General features: G+C 34.6%; 1 protein-coding gene across 1 annotated transcript in view; it reads left to right on the top strand.

Moving 5' to 3' along the window:
- The window catches only part of LOC106125657 (irregular chiasm C-roughest protein), a gene marked incomplete at its 5' end in the record, with an annotated part of 37234 nt that extends 16960 nt beyond the window's left edge, over positions 1-20274 (top strand). The window contains 17 exons of the mRNA XM_013322938.1: positions 1070-1161; positions 1563-1671; positions 8670-8754; positions 9145-9233; positions 10637-10739; positions 11137-11270; positions 11593-11716; positions 12219-12364; positions 12678-12831; positions 13575-13810; positions 14512-14694; positions 17576-17765; positions 17983-18084; positions 18526-18612; positions 18961-19055; positions 19379-19469; positions 20173-20274. Of these exons, the coding sequence (XP_013178392.1) occupies positions 1070-1161; positions 1563-1671; positions 8670-8754; positions 9145-9233; positions 10637-10739; positions 11137-11270; positions 11593-11716; positions 12219-12364; positions 12678-12831; positions 13575-13810; positions 14512-14694; positions 17576-17765; positions 17983-18084; positions 18526-18612; positions 18961-19055; positions 19379-19469; positions 20173-20210 (2058 nt within the window). The remainder of the gene's footprint in view (positions 1-1069; positions 1162-1562; positions 1672-8669; positions 8755-9144; positions 9234-10636; positions 10740-11136; positions 11271-11592; positions 11717-12218; positions 12365-12677; positions 12832-13574; positions 13811-14511; positions 14695-17575; positions 17766-17982; positions 18085-18525; positions 18613-18960; positions 19056-19378; positions 19470-20172) is intronic.
- Between the last annotated feature and the right edge of the window lie 213 nt (positions 20275-20487).

Below are 20487 nucleotides of genomic sequence, written 5' to 3'. Positions count from 1 at the left end.
TCACTTTTACAACTTGATGTTGTTTTCATTTTTCTTTTTATCAAATCCATTACCATAACATTAAGAAAAATATATCAATTCCTTTTAGCTAATTATTATTGTTCCATAAACTTTCGGTTCCCGCATAAAATAAAGTTTAATGGAAACAGTAGATTAAGCTATTACCTAAAACAACAAGATAACTTTGACCCTCTTGATGTCTTTTCTAACATAAAAGAAGCATTAAACAGCATTTTAAGATTAGTTAAAAGATAACTAATGAATCGAACGTACCGCTATCAAAGGTTTAACAAATCTTATATTTAGAAACAAATTAAACAGAGTCCTATATTATCAGCGAACATTCAGTTACAGGCTTTTATTAATTCCATTAACACGGTCGATTAGTCAACCATTAATATTGTAATAAATTGAACATTGACAATGATTACATGGAGTTAGATTAATTGTGTTTATCTATTTCAACTATGTAAACTCGCAGACAATTGCTTGATGTTAGCTGGGTTAGTTTACTACGATAATGCCGTTTTACGAGCATTCATTAACCACTGAGTCTGAGAATTCTTAGTATTAAGTTCCTAATGGACCGTGTGTTACTCCGATTGCTCGTGTTGTGGCCTGGTAATGATACGAACAGAACAAAAGATCAGTAAACAGCTGGGTTGCTTGTTTGGAATTGTTTCTTGTAATTTATGGTTAGATTTTAAACATATCAAATTTAGATCTCTTACTGATGGTTTTTAAGACCTAAATCTCTGCATCAAACATTACGTCGTCTGTTATCTTTGATGCAACAGAGATAAAATGCTTTATGTATTTTTGGTATCTGCTTAGTCATGTTTTGCTTATTATGTCTATAGCTCTGTGATGCAGAACACATATCTTACATTTCAATCAGCAAATCAAAAATTCAAATTTCAAAATTTCTTAATTAATTTCTATCTATTCGTTATTTTCCAATTCTAATCTATTTGCCATATGTTTGGTGATTAGTCTCTGAATTATTATGCTGAAATTAATCCAACTCTTAAAATGTTTAATGCCTTTATAATAGTTATCAATATTGCAGATAACGTGGGTGGATGCTGAAGGCGGAGTGCTGACGCATGGCGTCACGTACACTGTCGAGCAGATGGCTGACGGCCGCAGGTTCACTGCGAGGTAACCTTTTGCTGCTTTCAATGAGTTTTATTTTATGATAGCTAAAACATTTGTAACATAAAGTAAAATAGCCTAGATTTCTGAGAAATTTGGAGTTCGAATATTCTGGTGATTCTTTTTGAAAGAAATTTGAAAATAATTAATATTTGTAAGTTCGAAAAATAGCGAAATATGTACAAAGAGCACACAAAATACAGTCAACGGCTTTCTTAAATAAGTGACTTACAAACAAGCTCAAATCAAACTTCGTAGTTTTTTTTTCTATCTTTAATTATTTTTTTCCATTCTATAAAGTTAATGTATACCATAAGGGTTTCTTTAATATAGTATACAATCAGTTTGACTTTTGTAATCAACGTTTCTTAAATTATGGAAATTTTAAAGGATCGTATATTTTGTAGATCCGTCCTACATCTTCGTCCTAGAAGAAGTTATCACAATCAGACGTTCACGTGCCAAGCTCAGAATACAGCAGATCGGGCTTATAGAGCTGCTAGTATCAAACTACAAGTAAGTAAATTATAAAATATATTTTAAAGAAATTAAGAACACAGACTGAGAAACATTAGGAAAAATAAACGGTTGTATCTTTTGATTGCGTTGGCTTAGAACTTTAATTTTTTCACAGCACCTACCGACCGCAGATCTGAACGTTTGATATAAATTCCAGCTTGATACCTTGACGCGTTTTTGAAAAAGGATCTTGACAGACGGACGGACGGACAACAAAGTGATCCTATAAGGGTTCCGTTTTATTCCTATGAGGTACGGAACCATGAAAACGAATCGAAAGACATTTTTGAAAAACTTGCTCGCTAAAACCTTTCTGTAATTTTAACTAGTTATAAATATTGTAATCGCATTTTTGTAAAGATTTATTTAATAATATCCTCGTATATAATATTATTAAATTGGTGAATAAATACTTTATCAGAATTATTAAACAGGTAAAATTGGTACTCCAATCTCGCCAGTTAAGCGATTCGTTAGCAAAATCAGACGAAATCATTTCCGATTTATGTTACCAAACTTCAGTTGTAATGGGGCACGGCCACTTTATTTCCATAATGCCAGTTTCACACGAAGGTAGTACAGTGACACAGTGTAGCAGAACGCAGAATATTGAGACAGAATTGAACTTGACAATAATTGTCACAGTCAGAATCTTTGGTCAAAGAAAGCCTTTAATACAGAATTCGCAAACTAAATATACACTAAAAGGAGACTTGTTTTTTTTATATCATAAGGTAGCAAACGAGCGAGCGGCCACCTGAAATCGCTGAAGTAGCGAAGTGTCCGTTGCCCACAGGCATACGCAATTGCATATGCGTTGCCTACTTTAAATCTACGGAGGATGCACAGAAAGAAAATATTTTCGCGACATCCGAAAAGTGCACTTCCACGTTCCATCCTCACCTTATAAGTAAAATGGTGGGAAGAGTAAGAGGATTAAAATTCGGCCTCGGGGACGCACACTTATCAGACTGTCTTCTGTGTGGTCGTGGTATTTCACCGGGCGAGCCGGGACAATTCGTGCGAAGATGTTAAAGCGGGCTCTACCACAGTTGTTAAATAGTCTTCTCAGAAAAAATAGGAGTACTGTATTGTCTACTGCTCTGTGTCACAGTTTCGCCCTCGTGTGAACTCAGTATAACCGAGGGATGGGGGATGGCGGTTTTCAAACGCTCCTAAAAATGAGATAATTTGCAGAGCCGATTAAGCCGGCATTTATTTAAGATTTTATGGTTGAAGTTTCCTTGGGCGCCTATTTTCCTTGCATAATTTTTATATTAAAGGTAGATACGGTAGAACAAGATTCGTCCACTTTTTCTTATGTCTAATGATATCGTGCTTGGAATTGATAGGAATCTTGACTTTTTTAAAGTCAGGAGGATTCACAAAATTGGATTGCTGTCTAGATAAATCCTATTTGTTTTGCTCATTTTAACTATACTTATAAGTAGATATATAATCAGATTCTTATGTTACTAATATTATAAATGCGAATATTTAGATGGATGTTTGTTTTAAGGTATATCCAGAACGGTTAAACGGATCTCGATGAAATTTTGGCTATAAAACATAGTCTTGAAGAACACATAGACTATTCATTTTTTTATTTCTGCGCGGACAGTCGTGGGTGTTAACTAGTTTAACATAAATATAAGAAGGGATAATTTAAAAAGAAAAATTCTTTCGAAAAACAAACTTACAATATATATAATTTTCAATTCGTAAAAGTAGGAAATATTAAGTAACGAATCAAGTTTGAACATCATCAATCATCAAATGGAACAAAAATAGAAATTGGTATGTTCATAAAAATCCAAACAAATAAAACAAAAGCCAGCATCGATTCTTCTTGCACACATAAATTACTCTCTAAGCCGGCACCAATAAACGTATATAAAGAGAGGAAAGTAACGAAATATAGAAACAGATGGAAGAAAAACCACACCGCAATTTTTGTACGTCGTTGCTGGAAAATTTGCCAATTCGACAGCACGACACGTCCGCTATTAGTTGGTCTGTGAGACGTGATACTAGAGAGATGAATATTTGAACTTGTCAGTAGGTAAGTTGGAGAGGGGAGGTCAGGTAATGCTGGTAGGAATTTTATACTAGTAAAGTGAAAATAAGAGGGGCTGTGTAAAGCTCTAATTTCGTGACGACGTTGGAGTGTCAGCAATTCTTGTATATCAGAGGAATATCTGTAAATAAACGTCTAGTTTCTTTTCCCTTTCTAAAAGTTTGTTAAATTATATTAATGCTTTAAGAAAATCACATAATGAGGTATCAAAAAAGGCAACCAAAAAGGTATTTTAATGATTCTAAGTCTCGTTACGTTCAACATCATCAGCTCACTATACGTCCCCACCGAGGGGCTCGGAGCCTACCTTTAGTTAGGGGTGCCTAGGCCACAGTCAACCACCCTGGCCCAGTGTGGGTTGACTTCACACATATCTTTGAATTTCTTCGCAGATATGTGCAGGTTGCATCACAATGTTTTCCATCACCATAAGAACGTCGGTTAAATGTACATATGTAAAACGAAAATTTAAAAACATTGTTACAAGGCGGGATTCGAACCCAGGACCTGCAGATTACAAGTCAAGTGCTTTAACCCCTGAGCCACCGACGCTCAAAACGTTAACGCTCGTTACGTTAAAATAGCTGAATTATTTAATGAGAGTAACAAAATCTATGACATTTTAGTGATGTAAAAATGTCCTAACTTTGATCGAAACTTTGACTTTGAAGGAAAAAATGTTGGACGCGTCTTGTTTGTTAAATAGGCCGTTAACTGTTACGACAAACGTTTGTTTTAGTCGTCTGTTCGTCAAACTCAGAGTTGTTCGTGTACTTTTAATTTTGAGAAAATATTAAGGGTATTCCTTAATCTTTGGGTACGGTAGTGGAATTGTAGAATCGATAGGACAAAAACGTCGATGTAAGCGATTTAAAAGGCCATTGTTGAGATCTGAAGCGATCGCATTATACTTTTAAATATATTCCCTTGACTGTAACGACTTTCAAGAGGTCAAAGGTGTGCTTTTAACAGCCTATGTAAGCAATTAGGGGGAAAGCTATAAGTCGTAGCTTAGAAGTGCTTTCAAGCGAATGTATGATTTTTCATTTTTTCAACACTTGCCAGATGTTAAATTTTGAGCTTGTTTATTTTTTTAGTATGTTTATATTGCTAGAAATAAATTCGGAAATGAGGCAGTGTATTGACTCAACTAGCCTTACTAAAATGTCGACGTTTATGTCCCCTTGATATTCATTCTGACACTAGACTTTGCAACGAAAGCACGTCATTCGCGTCAAAGGATTGTTAGATGTAAGATTCTCTTCATAAATACATATTTTTACATAATACAGATCTTTCTAAGATTAGTTAAGTTTGCTTCTAAAATAATGAAAAACCGTGGGTTTCCGATATTAAAGTTTCCATTAAAAACATATTGTCAAAAATTATGACAAGTCAGATCTTTATTCAGAGATTTCGGTCTCGGAAACCAATGGTAAGTGATCTATAAAATTAAAATTTATAATTATATAACGATTAATATCACACTTAAATGCATGTTATAAAAGCGAATATTTAGATGGATGGATGGATGTTTGTTATAAGGTATCTCCAGAACAGCTCAACGTATCTTGATGAAATTTGGCACAGATGTAAAACATAGTCTGGAAGAATACATAAGCTACTAATTAAGTTTTTTCTTTTTTGATTAACTCAGTCGCGGGCAACATTTAGTATTTATATATATAAAAATCAATTTCTGTTCGTTAGTCTCGCTAAAACTCGAAAACGGCTGAGCAGATTTATCTTATCTTGGTCTTATGTTCGTGGAGGTCTAGGGAAGGTTTTAAAGTTTAGAAAAATTTGAATGATTGCCGGGAACTAATTATTTTTTTTTATTGCATGCGCACAGAGTCGGGGGCGACAGCTAGTATAATAAAAATATATTCATATATGTACCTCTTGAACAATCACTTGACAGACACTTTGTAGTGTCGCCGTGTCGCGTTAATACCCTTGCCATTTATGGCTTCGTCTAGACCTGAAGCTTCATTGGACACCGAGTAATGTATCCCTCGGTGGGGAATAAACTGAAGAGCATGTTAACATTTTAATTACATTGTAAAGGTACAGTTAAAGAATTAAATTCACAGCCCACTTAGGATCGAATATCACTAGGATTCTGTAATGACTTATCTCTACCAAAGATAATTTGCGGCACAATATGTGATCACAAGTTTAGTGGAGGATAAGAGCTATATGTTTAGACCGAAGTTATTTGAACCAGCGCAAGACAAACTAAATTATGATAGCCCACTAACAAGCAACTATCAAGTGTCATAAAATTATTTTCGTAATGTATCTGTCTTGTGTTTTTACTTTTATGTCATTATCTGTTGCTAACTAGGTTTGACATATTTTTACCAGAGCCAACCGCGATAGTAGCGCCGCTCTCGCAGTACTAGATTGTTGCACTTTCAAATTGTACTACAGGTAGGAAATAAATTTCCTTAACTGTACGTCAGATTGAGTGTAGAAACATTGTTATTTAAATGTGAAAACCTAGTATCTTATCTTACTAATATTATAAATGCGAATGTTTAGATGGATGGATGGATGTTTGAAGGTATCTCGGGAACTTTGGCATAGATAGGCTACTTATTAAGTTTTGTTTTAATTCCGCGCGGAAGAAGTCGCAGGCGACAGCTAGTTTAATATGAATTAGAACGAAATACGACAAGACTATAATGTTGAAAAAAATATGTTAATTTTGATTGAGGTTATAAATTTCATTATATAAAATTATGCCTATTATGAACCTAAAGGTTTATAAGAGCGTCTATTAAGTTAATTATTTTAATATGGCGTTAGGAAGAAACACTGTTAAAGAAAGCTTCTGAGACAAAAAGCACCGTTTAAAACATAATGTTCTTACTGTTTTGATTACCGGGATGAGGATTTGTTTTTAAAAATCAGATATTTAACGGTTATTATACGTTCCTTTTATTTTTGATTTCAACTTTCTTTTTTTATACAATAAAGTTACTAACTTTTTCCCGCGACTTTATCCGTATGGAATAAAAAAACAGGCTACTGGTTAGTCCAAACAGTAGAATATCGCTGTGCCAAATTTAAAACGGATCCATTTAGCCGTTATGGAGTTACCTGCTAACATTCAAACACCTAAAATTTCGTATTTGTAATATTTGTAAGATTTGCCTCCTCGCATGAAATATTTCAAAAATAAATCTGTTTTTAAATATTGCCGAATTTCGATCAATGAACGACCTCTCATCATCATTAGCTCACTATACGTCCCTACCGAGGGGCTCGGGGCCTACCCTAAGTTAAGGGTGATTAGGCCATAGTCAACCACGCTGGCCAAGTTCGGGTTGACTTCATACATATCTTTTCATTTCTTCTCAGATATGCGCAGGTTGCATCACGATGTTTTCCTTCACCGTAAGAACGTCGGATAACTGTACATATGTAAATCGGAAATCGAAAAACAAATTGGTACATGGCGCGATTCGAACCCTGAGTCACCGACACCTTTAGTAGATATAATGAAAATTTCAGTAATTTATTTAATCTTTTTCTGTACTTATGTACAAAGTTCAAATTCATAAAAGAAAATAAAAGAACGTTGACATTAACAAAACCAATTTTCTACGTTTCCTTTCCTTCATTTCTTCTAAAAACTTCGATATCGCTCTAATTGTGCTTGATACGATTATTGCTTTTTTTCTTCGAGCAAAAACTGACTTTATGAATATTAAAAAAGTAAAGGTGAGACTACATTAATAAAAAAATGCAGGTATTTTTTTCTCAAAATGAATTTTACGAACAATCACAACTTTGATATGTCTATGTCAGTCAATTAAGCAATCTATAGATAACTAGCTGTCGCCCGCAACTCCGTCTACCCAAAAATAAAAAAAAACCTCCTAATTAGCTATGTGTTCTTCTACACTATGTTCTACATCTATGTCAAACTTTAGCAAGATCCATGGAGTCGTTCTCAAGATACCTAACAAGCATCCATCCATCTATCCATATTAATATTCGCATTTATATAATAATAATATTAATTAAAATTATTAAGATTTGTTAAGTAATATATTCTTTTTAACTAGTGTGCACTCACCTTTATAATATCTTAACAGAAGTCAACTTAGAGAGAAATTTTAATGAATCCCGTATTTATTTTTCTTTCGTAAAATTAACGAAATTCTGCTCCGTTATTTCTTCAATGGATATATTTAATGTGACATGGTTGAAAGGCAAGCTAAATGGAAACGTCAGGACTTTAAATGTTATGTCTTTTTGTTGCTGTAATGATATATTTAAAAGAAAGACGTTAAGCTGGTCTTCTATAGATATATTGGAATGTTTTGTAAGTCAACATACTTTTCTTACGGTTAATAATGTGTAAATGACGGTAGCCTCAACTTGATAGGTTTTAGAGTGAGTTTTCATTTCCAAAAAGTACGAGTATTTTTATTAGAAAATGATAGATTTTTTTTATATCTTAAGGTGGCAAACTAGCGAGCGGCCACCTGAAATCGCTGAAATAGCGAAGTGACCGTTGCCCATAGACATACGCAATTGCATATGCGTTGCCTACCTTTAATCGACGGAGGAGAGGATGCACAGAAAGAAAATATTTTCCCTTTGTATGCATCCTCTCATCCGGAAAGTCCACTTCCACTTCCCGTCCTTTCCTAATAAGAAAAAAGGTGAGAAGGGAAAGAGGACTAAATTAGGCCTCCGGGACGCACACTCGTCAGACTGCACGCGGAATTGCTTCCACTTGACGCGTGTCTTCTGTGTGGTCGTGGTATTTCACCGGGCGATCCGGGACAATTCGTGCGACGATGTTAAAGCGGGCTCTACCACTGTTAAACTTTTTTTATGAGTGTTTGAGTATTTGACACAATGAGTTAATGAATATTAAAATGTATATTTTTTGTCCAAGGTTCAATACGCGCCAAGAGTGAGGATTTTCATCAAATCTAGTGTGAAAAACAATAGAATCCAGGAAGGTGATACATTGATTTTAGGTGAGTCTTTTATATTTGCTGTAGATATGTGACTGTAGAAGAAGCGAGAGAGGTGTTAGGACCCCGTCAGATGGAGGTCTGTGGTCTCTGTCTACCCCTCTGGGTTATTGTTGCTGTAAGCCGGTGTATTAGTTATTTTTTGAGTTAATTTGGATAACAATTTGAGTTAATTTGGATTCAAAACGTTAAAGTCTACTATATGTAAAAAAAATTGCTTACAATTTTAATAGAAGGTGCAATTTAAAATTAAATTTTCTCGGGCGCTTTATAAAAGATGTATTTAAAAAGAAAATAAAAAAGCAACAATACTTTATCTGAATATTTTCTCACTTCATTTTTATATGGAAAAAGTTTTTACTACAGGATGTTTCAAAATGTAATACTTTACAGGTTGTCAAGCGACAGCGAATCCAAACAATCTAACGTACAAATGGTTTGTTAATAATGATCAAATCATTGGAAATGTAAACAATGAAATTGTAAGTACAATTTTTATAAAAAATTATTCTATCATTTACTAATATTAGGAATGTAGAAGATGGCGGCGATGAGAGAATTAAAACTGTGAGTTTCCACTAGCGTAACCTATACAAAAACATTTCTGTTTAACCACAGAGAATAAAAGAAAAGGGGACATATATATGTTGCGTAATATAAACGCGATTAAAATAACAAACTGATATGATAATATTTTTATATCAAAAACCTAGCAACATACACGCCACTTGCATTTATTATAGATAAATTTATTCCTTGCTTTTAATTTTACAAGTTACATTTGCATGTAGCCGTCTCAAAAAACTCCCGAGGGACGTTGGAAATTTTCAAATTTCGTCTTGGCACACTTGCCCACCTGCAGTATGCATTTTGCATTACCCGAGCCACATTCGAGAGATATGTATACAAAATAAATAAATTAAACTTGAATAATGCGCTGAATTATCTTGGTTCATGGGTTTCTGTGGCTTCGCTAAATATGCATGAATTTACCTTTACTCGGCGAACATAAATTTAATGCATTTTAATTATTAACAACTACGGTTCACTTTTAAACAATTTATTACTTCGAAATATTAAAAAAATAGGTTGATATAATTTCTTTACCGTAATTCTACTAATAATAGTGTTTATTAATTGTATTATATGACACTAGTTGTAATAAAATTAAAACATCCTGTACCTAGAACATCGTTAGTCTAAACCAGAGATTCCCAAACTTTAATTTTCACATAGAGTCTTTTCTAAATTATATGTATGTAAAGAAATGTACTTTTAGGGTAGGGTTCAATTTGTAAACACTCAACTTTATTCTCGACATCGTAAACCTCTTTAGTCCCTCATGGACCCCATGGGGTCTACATGAGCCTTAAGAATACTCCCCTTTCTTTTATAAAGTAGAAGTTTTAGGTTACAGTACATTATTTCCATAATATATGTATCTTAATTAAGTTATATACATATAAGTTTATATGTCATAAATACAAGAAGTTATATTTCTCGATATAAGTAAGTTGGTTAGTTAGAATCGTTACAGCGGGTACGAGAATTGTCAATAAGGTACCGCCAACCAATACCGACACGTTTGTGGTCGTTACTTTTATATTTTTACACTCATGTGAAATCGTGCTTGCGTCATAAAACCTCTTTTTCACTAAGCGATTTGTCTTGCGACTTTAGCGCTGACTATGAACACAAATCAATCAACAAAAATCAAATAAATTGGTTGTAAAACAGACATTTTTTAAATGAATCTAAGAACAATTTAACTTTAGTTTTAAAGTTTGTTTCGTGTTCTAATAGCAAAGCCGCGATTGAATATAGAAATAGTAGTCAGTCTTTTAGTGGAAAAGGACCTTAAGGCTTCATAAAGGTTTTGTTGCAGGTGATACCGAATGTGTCTCGCAAGTATAACGAGGCGACTGTAAAATGTGAGGTGCACAATACAGTCGGCAAAAGCGCAGATACCAAAACACTAGAAGTGGCATGTAAGTTTACGAATTATGTTAATTCCGATTACTTAGCTGACTATGAGTGGTATATTAACTGATAATGGACACCATTGGTGTAGATTTTATTTACTAAATCTAAACTAAAGAAGACTTAACTCTCACTTTTAAGTTTTATTTTTAATTATTGTGCAGCGCGTATGTGACTCAACCGTTGAGAATATATTAGAAGGATCAAGCCATTCCTCAAAGCGTAGTCGTTAAATATGAGAGGCTAACAATGAGCGTGCTCATAGTCGGTAGCTGATTATACGTTAAACATAAACCTCAATATTAAGGAGATTCTAAGATTTTGTTCATTAACTGTTGTATTGCATGAAGAATTTTAAAATTTGATTACTACTTGTACAGAGTTTGATATAATGTTATTTTCTAGATGGTCCTAAATTCAAAGTGAAGCCACAAAATGTTGAAGGAGATTCAGGTTCGATAGCCACAATGAACTGCGTTGTTGATGGTCATCCATTACCAAAGATAACTTGGCTACGATATGAAAATGAAAGGATAATTGTAAGTTTTATCATCAGCTCACTTCTCCACTGAGGGGCTCGGAGCCTACCCTGAGTTAGTGACTAGACCATAGTCAACAACACTGGCCTAGTGCAGTGCATCGCGATGTTTTCCTTCACCGTAAGAACGTTTGATAAATGTACATTTCATAATCGAAAAACACATTGGTGCATGATGGGATTCGAACTCAGGACCTGCAGATCCTTAACCACTAAGTCACCGAAGCTTTCTAAGTGTTGTTACCTCCGGTCTTTATGCTTTGCTAGTCTTTATCTTATTCAAGACTACTATGACGTCATTAGATTGTTTAATTGTTATACAGAGAGTTGGCAAATCAACAAACCTAACAGTAACCGTAACAAGGCAATCCGCGGGGCAGTATTGGTGTAGAGCAAGTGTTGAAGGTTATCCTGACATCGAAACATCAGCTATGGTCTTTGTTAAAGGTAAGAAATATTTATAAGTACCTATTTCCACTAGTCTTTATTACTTTAGCAGCGGTCGCACTAGTGGAATGGAAGTAAAAACTTATTGTAACTCTAGAAGTTTGTCTACGAGACTAGAAAGCGCTAAAGTAACATCTAAATAAATAATTCAAGTTTGCTTTTAGCTTTAAATGTAATGAATCTGTTCGATGATTGTTTAGATTTGGAGTTTTTACTTAATTAATCAACTTTCCTTGTTGTTTTATAACTTAAGTATACAAATAGATATTAAATATTAAACTACGAATCAATTATAAGAATATTTAGTAGTTTATTATAAAAATTATTAGACTGGAGTAAATTATTAAGTTAAATAGTCAAATTAATTTGGATAGAATACGGAGTTCACTAGAGTCGGATAGTTCGTTCTATCCGCCTTTAGTAAACTCCCTCAAACTCTACCAGATTTGTAGCTTTCCCTAAATGATTTCCCTTGGAATTGATAGATAATTTTTTGTTTAAGGTCCACCGAAAATCATATCAAATAGAACACAATATGGTGTAGAAGGAGACAGCGTTAGAGTTGAATGTATATCTTTCTCTGTTCCGAAACCAGATTTTGTGATTTGGAGTTTTGAAGGAAATGAAATTAATTCATTCCATAATCACGTAAGTATACTTTGAGGGTAACATTTTTAATAATTATATTCCTTTATTTAAATGTAGATTAAAGTATTAACCTTTCCTGATTTATTACTATTATTATTTACTAGCTGTCGCCCATACTCCATCCGCGCGGAATTAAAAAAAACTTAATAGGTAGTCACTTATGTGTTCTTCCTAATCAAGATCCCTCCAGGCGGTCTGGAGATACCCTTAAACGTACATTCATCTATCTATATAAACTTACTCATTTATAATATTAGTAAGTTTTTTTTTTCTTAGTACCAATCATTTTTTTTTACAAAATATTTATTTACAGGAATATGCATTTCTGGAAGAGACATTAACTGATCGTACAAGTAAATCAACATTAATAATACGCGAGAGTCAGGTGAAACACTTCGGTACTTACAACTGTAGTGTAACTAACTCGTATGGAACGGATACGGTCGAGATTAATCTGATACCTGACAGTAAGTTTTTGTGCACTGATTAAATATTAAAAACTAATATTTAATAATATATATACTAATAATATATATATACACACATATATATATATATTAGCAGATTTTTTTTGGAAATTTACTAATATTTCTTTTACCATTCCAACTAAGCTCTAGGCTTGTGCTAGGATATGGTTTACGACAATAGTCGAATGACGGGATTCGAACCCCCGACCTCGTGATCGCAAATCCGTATCCTAATGGTTGCATTAGGCTATTGACGCTAATAATATTCTTCTGAGGAGAGAATATGAAACGTTACCCACTTCACTATACGTATACGTCACCACTAAGGGGCTCGGTGCCTACCCTAAGTTATTGACTAGGTCATAGTCAACCACGCTGGCTAAATACGGTTTGACTTCACACATATCCGAACTCACTCCGAAAACGAAAATTATAATAGCTAATTTTTTAATTAATGAAAATAATATCACACAGGTAACTAATATAATAGCTGTATCCAAAATATTGAACGCAGTTAAATATTGTCAAATATAAATTAATATATTTCAAGATGGATTTTTACTTTTTCTATTCCTAAATTATTCCTCCCAAGTAGAGTTGGTGTCAGGCAAGCGGCCGGTAGAAGAAAAGGCAAAACCTTAAGGTTTATAAAAACCTTGTAGCCTACCCCACATGAGTGAGATAAAGCCAGAAAGAGATGCTTCTGTTTTTAATATAAAGCTAACATTATTCCTTATTTTCAGAATCCTTTAATCTCCTCATAATAATCAGTGGTGCAGCAGGCTCAGCTATTCTTCTATTAATAGTGATGTTAATCGTTATGTTGTGTCATCGCAAATCTAACAACACCGATGTAAAGAAGCCTGACATCACAGATGTTGGCAAAACTTGTGTCGATCAGTTCAAAGATAGTGATCGCAATTCTAATATCAGTGATTTGAAGATGGAACTGAGACAAGTTGAAGGCAGTTGTGATATGGTATGAGCAATTTTAAATAAATATTTTTTATTTTCTATTCTTCTAAGGTTTTTTTTATGTCATAAGATGGCAAACGAGCGAGCGGTCACCTGAAATCGCTGAAATAGTGAAGTGACCGTTGCCCATAGACATACGCAATTGCATATGCGTTGCCTATCTTTAATCGACGGAGGAGAGGATGCACAGAAATAAAATATATTTCCTTTCCATGCATCCTCTCATCCGGAAAGTTCACTTCCACTTCCCATCCTTTCCTTATAAGAAAAAGGATGGAAAGAGGACTAAATTAGGCCTCCGGGACGCACACTCATCAGACTGTAGTTGGAATTGCTTCCACTTGACGCGTGTCTTCTGTGTGGTCGTGGTATTTCACCGGGCGAGCCGGGCCGATTCATGCGAAGATGTTAAAGCGGGCTCTACCACTGTTAGTAGAAGAAAGAAAGTTAAGCTATTTAGGTGATGTTATATAACAGTAGGAATTTAGTAAAGAGAATGAAATTAGGCTCTTGTAAAAAGAAATATTCAAACATGATTTATTAATATGTTAATGTATTAGAAATCTACTCTTAGGGAGTCTCTTAGAGTAGATTTTGTTTGTAAACTCTGATAGTATATGTTCCTCTCGTCTAATGTTTTTAATTTATAGCACCAAAACATCTTCTTTCTTAGACTTCAAATAGATTTATTGAGAATTATTCCAGGATCTTTCCAACAATGGTTCGGAAACTGAACTCCATTCGACTTTACATCTGACTACGAATCTCGGGTTGCCTCTCGCTGGACCTGTGCCTCTACCTGACTCCGGTTACGACAACGAACTTATGAAACAATACCAACGTTACAGTGGGGATTTCAATCAGCCGCTTGGAAATATGCATATGAAGGTAAATACATATTGTGTACCCAATAACATTCAATAGATGTTTTAGTGTTGGTTTCTGAGACCAAAAGCTCTGTTTAAATTAGGTGCGATTACTAAACTATTTCTGAACACCCTTTATGCATATTATTTTGTTGGTTGGGACGACATTTATAGCCCTTTTTTAATTGATTTGAATTCAATATATATATATAAAAGAAAATCGTGTTAGTTACACTATTTATAACTCATGAACGGCTTTACCGATATGGATACTATTTATTCTTTTTTTTATTTTTTTTCGAATTTATGCCTCGATGAGCTACTTTTTATTTAACTTACTAATATTACAAATGCGAATGTTTAGATGGATGCGATGCGGATGGATGGATGGATGTTTGTATAATAGATATCTCTAGAACGGCTCAACGGATCCCGATTAAATTTGACATACGTATAGAACATATTCTGAAAGAACACATAGGCCACACTTATTGAGTTTCTTTATATATCCACGCGGGCGGAGTCGCGGGCGACAGCTAGTTTATATTTAAATCAGTAATTTCGTTGAAAATAATTTACAAAATAGAGTAGTAATTTGACTCAATACTTTTCAGTGTCAATTAAACATATAGACAAACTGTAAACTGCACTTAATTCCATTGCAACAATCCGTACTGATGTCGGTCAGTGTACAGTCAGCTGCACAAATATTTATACATTTACCTCAGAAACTCAATAATATACAGGGTGTCCCAAAAGGTTACGTATATGGGAAGGGGGATGATAGGGGTGGTCACAAGGGCCACCAGAAAAATAAAATAAAAATTCCCCTCTGGGTATTAAAAAAATTAAATGGCATTTTATAAAAACTTAAAAATTTTACACCTTCTGGGGCAATTTTGTAACCGATGACCTACAAATATTGCTATATTTAAAAAAAAGCTAATATGTTATCGTCAATAACCCTATCAATATGAAATAAAAAAAACAATACAATAAAGATTTTTATTTTATTTTTCTGGTGACCCTTGTGACCACCCCTATCATCTCCCTTCCTATGTACGTAACCTTTTGGGACACCCTGTATAGGAGGTATAAATGTATCTGTCTTTATAGTTCTGACCATGAATACCTTGGTTTTTGAGGATTTATGCATACATAATTTTTAAATCGACAGCCTAAACAAGTTTCTAAAGATAATTGTATAAACATTTATGCAGCTGAGTGTACATATCACTTTAATGGTAGCGAGCTTCGCATTTCATTTGTTTTGTCAGTGCAGACTGCGATACTTGGAAGTGGACATTAATTTGCCGTCGAGTGTAGCCACTATGTTATTATGCGCATACAGTAATGCCTCTTTAGTTATGTATAAAAAGTCAATTTGCATGAAGATGCGCTTTTATAAACTTGTGGTCGACCGAGACAACAGTTTTAACAGTGGTAGAGCCCGCTTTAACATCTTCGCACGAATAGGCTCGGCTCGCCCGGTGAAATACCACGACCACACAGAAGACAGGCGTCAAGTGGAAGCAATTCCAAATACAGTCTGATGAGTGTGCGTCCCGGAGTCCTTATTTAGTCCTCTTTCCCTTTCTACGCTTTTTCTTATAAGGAAAGGATGGCAAGTGGAAGTGGACTTTCCGGATGCGAGGATGCATGGAAAGGGATATTTTCTTTCTGAGCATCCTCTTCTCCGTCGATTAAAGGTAGGCAACGCATATACAATTGCGTATATCTATGGGCAACGATCACTTCGTTATTTCAGCGATATCAGGTGGCCGCTCGCTCGTTTGCCACCTTATGATATAAAAAAAATCTTGATAAATGGGTTAGTTAGAAGGTAACTGCTAAACTGCTACCTGGATTTCGCTAAAATTCGGCAAAAATATATAACATAGTCTGGAGGAACATATACGCTACACACTAACTTTTTATTTAATTTCGTGTGGACAGAGTCGCGCGCGACATCTAGTTGGTTACGAATATTGAAGTGGTATTTTAATTCTTGCCCTCTTTAATAGATGAAACCATAAACAATAAAAATTCCATCGACTAAATGATTACTTCAAACCTTATAAGTTGTACGTGACAAGAAATGTAATACGTTTTAACACGTAATGTAATTCAACGTCGTGTCCCGTGAGACAAAAGATTATTAAATAGAATCGTTTTTAAGATAATTACTCACACACTGATGTAATCCAACATTGTTATTTATTCGCACGGTTTTGTTTCACTTTCGAGATTTCTAACCGTTGGTTTCTGAGACTAAAATCTTACTAATATTATAAATGCGAATGTTTAGATTGATGGATAGATGGTTGTCTGTTTGAAGATATCTTAGGAAAGGTTGAACGGATCTCGATTAAATTTGGCATAGATAGTGTGGAAGAACATAGGCTACTTATGAACTTTGTTTCTAATTCCGCGCGGACAAAATCATATCGTCATTCGCGTTACTATCTTTGACAAAATAGAGATAGCAATGTGTTTTGGTCTCGGAAACCCACGATAAGTATTTTAAGCTTCGTGAAATGAAACGATATTTTTCTGCTTTATTATGCAATTTAATAAGATTTAAGGTTCATCTAAGGAGGTTAAGAATGTTCTTATGCGACTCCAGTCTTCGCGTAGCATATACGACATTTTTTTTTAATGTCAAACTGATCTACTACGGCTTCTTCAACATATAAAGCTAATTATGGTACTTTCTTAATAATATTATTGAAAAAATATTAATTAGTAGCCTATGTGTTTTTCCAGACTATGTTCTACATCTATGACAAATTTCAGCGAGATCCAGGCAGCGGTTTTGAAGACACCTTCTAGCAAAGATCCATCCATCTATCTAAACATTCGCATATAAAATATTAGTAAGTTTAAAAGACTCTTTTTACTAGGCTCAAGGTCAAAGCAACGGTTACGTGCCATACGTAGACTACGCGCGGGACTACGCACCTCCACTGACTTCAGATTCCCTCTCCGGGTCCTTGTCTAGAAGTACTGATGAGTCAACTTACCTTAGTCACTGCGGATCACTTCGAAGGCAAAGCAGTAGTGGTAGATTGGGTGGATTAGTTGGACCTGATCGTAAGTTTTTTTACATTATACTCCGCAATAAATCTTCATGTAATTTTTATTACAAACTCTCCACTCGTTTTGCTCACGACCACACAGAAGACTGTATAACTTGCATCTCTTTCAATGAGTTTGTTGTAATTTTTCAAGATGTTTTTTTAATCATCAACGTTCTCATTGGTCAATTAATTAGAAGAAGGTCAATTTTATAATCTTATTTTGTTAATAGTAATACCAATGGGTAATCCGGGAGTAGTTCTCGGCGGTGGCTTGGATGTGAGATATGCAGCGACATACGGCAACCCTTACTTGAGAGCTAGTGGTCCTATAGGTAAGTCTAGATTTTAGTATCTTTCTTATCTGAATTTAAGCTTTAGCGATGTTTTCTGTTCATTTCATCTCATTATATGTCCCCCCTAAGGGGCTTGGAGCCTACCTGAAGTTAGGTGACTATGTCGTAGTCAACCACGCTGGCCAAGTGCGGGTTGACTGCACACATATCTTTGAATTCCTTCTCAGATATGTGCAGCATCACGATTTTCCTTCACCGTAACAACGTCGGATAAATGTACATATGTAAATCGGAATTTTAAAAACACATTGGTACATTGGGATTCGAACCAAGGACCTGCAGATTACTAGTCAGGTGCTTAAACCCATGAGCCACATACACTCATTTGGTAAATTATATTATTCCTGTGACATCTTTATTCTATTAATTTTTTTAAATTATTCCTACTTTATTCGTATTTAACATCTTTACGTATTTTAGCGTATGCAGCCCACCCTAATACAGCCCCCGCGAAGTCTGCACCACCCCCATACTATACCCTTAGAAGTAATAACCACCCTCCAAATGGTAAGTACAAGCTTAAAAGAAAATAGTTAAAAAGACTTGAGAAAGGAATTGAAGATATAGCGTTTTTATGTCTACAAAACTCAGTAGGAAAAATATTTAAATGAGTTTTAAGAAATAAAACTATTAAGTGTTATATTTACTATACAATTTAATTAAATATAAGACAATATTCCTTTCTATACAACTTATTATTTTAAATAAATAAATACTAATAATTATATCGACACTTATTAAAATACCTGGCATTTGAGTTGGCACGTCGGTAACAAGAGTATTCTTTTACCCGACGTGCCAACATAGAGTCCTTGTATACAATCTTTTATAACTCATAGTTTATTGTTTGATCAGTTCCAAATGTGATATCACCGTCTTCATCATCATCATCTCGGCATGTCACCAGTCCGTTAGCGTCGTCATCATCAACAAGCAGCGCTCAGCCACAAGTAAGTGTTGTCTATAACAAAAAAAAACATAATAAGAATTCACGCACTTTTTTTATTATGCAAATAATCCGAATTTAGTCCTCTTTCCTATAATAAAAGGATGGAAAGGGACAGTAGATTGAAAGAGGGGACTCATAGGAAGGGAAAATAAGCTCTTTCTGTGTCTCCTCCTCCGTCGATCAAAGGTAGACAACGCATCTGCAATTGCGGCTGTTTATGGGCAGGTCGCTTTGCTATTTCGGCGGACTTAGGTGGCCGCTTACTCGTTTGTAATCTTATAATATAAAAAGTCAATGCTAAGTGTTGATTTGATTGTTGTACAGGTTCCTAAAGCATCGCCGCAGTCTACAGGAGCTCTATATATTCTCCCACCGTCCAGTCAAGGAAATCTACAGTCTTGTCAGATTACCAAAGGTATGAGAGTTTACTAAAACTTAACTTACTTATATTATAAATGCGAATGTATGGATGGATGAATAGATGGATGTTTGTTTGAAGGTATCACATGGGCTGCATGGATCTTGCTGTAATTTGGCATAGATGTAGAGCATAGTCTGGAAGAACATATAGGCTTTTTTTGTGACGTTTTTTTTAAATTCTGTGCGGACAAAGTCGCGGGCGACGGCTAGTAAATAATTAAAGTCATTTTGCTGCACATATTGTGTACAGTCGTGGACATTTATTTGCTGACCATTTCGGTGAAACATAATTTGACGTCGACAATGTAATTAGGTCGTAGTATTTTCATAGCAATGTAACGTGCTAAAATATGCATAATGCCAGTCTACATTACGCCAGTACAGTAAGACAGTTGCGCTAAAATCCAGCGTTTGCATACTGCACTAAGTAAGCTAATAAACTCCATGCTATGCCAGTACTGCTGTCCTACTGTCCTGGAACAATGTTAACCAGGCATTACCGTAAAATTGGACTGCCAATAAATACATTTAGTAGTTTTTTAACTGACAAAGAGAATGACAGTACGACAATGTATGACAAGATGACAAGTGTCACGGTTACGGCGACAGTTTCCTATGATGTTCGATTTTAAGTGGGAAGCTAATTAATTTCTTTCACTGTAAATGTTCATAAAGTTAATTTTAAAATTGCATTTCAGGTAATGGGTCCCATTTGGCAGCCGGTACTCACGTGTAATTAATAAAGTGTGTAGTTAGGTTTGAAAATGTACATTTAATTAAAAAAAAATAACTGAACACCCTTTGATACATAAATATGTACAGAGTGTTATTTTAAGAAACAGTGAAGTGTTTCAAAAGACATTTATTTTGACTATTTGATCTCGTGTTTAGTTTAAGTTTCAAGACACGTTAGGGTTTTTGCATGCTTTCTGGAGACTAACGTGTGTTGCCGTTATAATGGATAGTGCGAACGGAAAGAACTTGTTAAAAGAAATGTAGATATAAGAATAATT

The sequence above is a fragment of the Papilio xuthus genome, unplaced genomic scaffold (genome assembly GCF_000836235.2).
Source record: "Papilio xuthus unplaced genomic scaffold, Pxut_1.1 DF825783.1, whole genome shotgun sequence".
In the NCBI taxonomy this organism is placed as follows: domain Eukaryota; kingdom Metazoa; phylum Arthropoda; class Insecta; order Lepidoptera; family Papilionidae; genus Papilio; species Papilio xuthus.
Note: the sequence above shows the minus strand (reverse complement) of the source record. Positions and strands in the feature narration are given on the sequence as shown.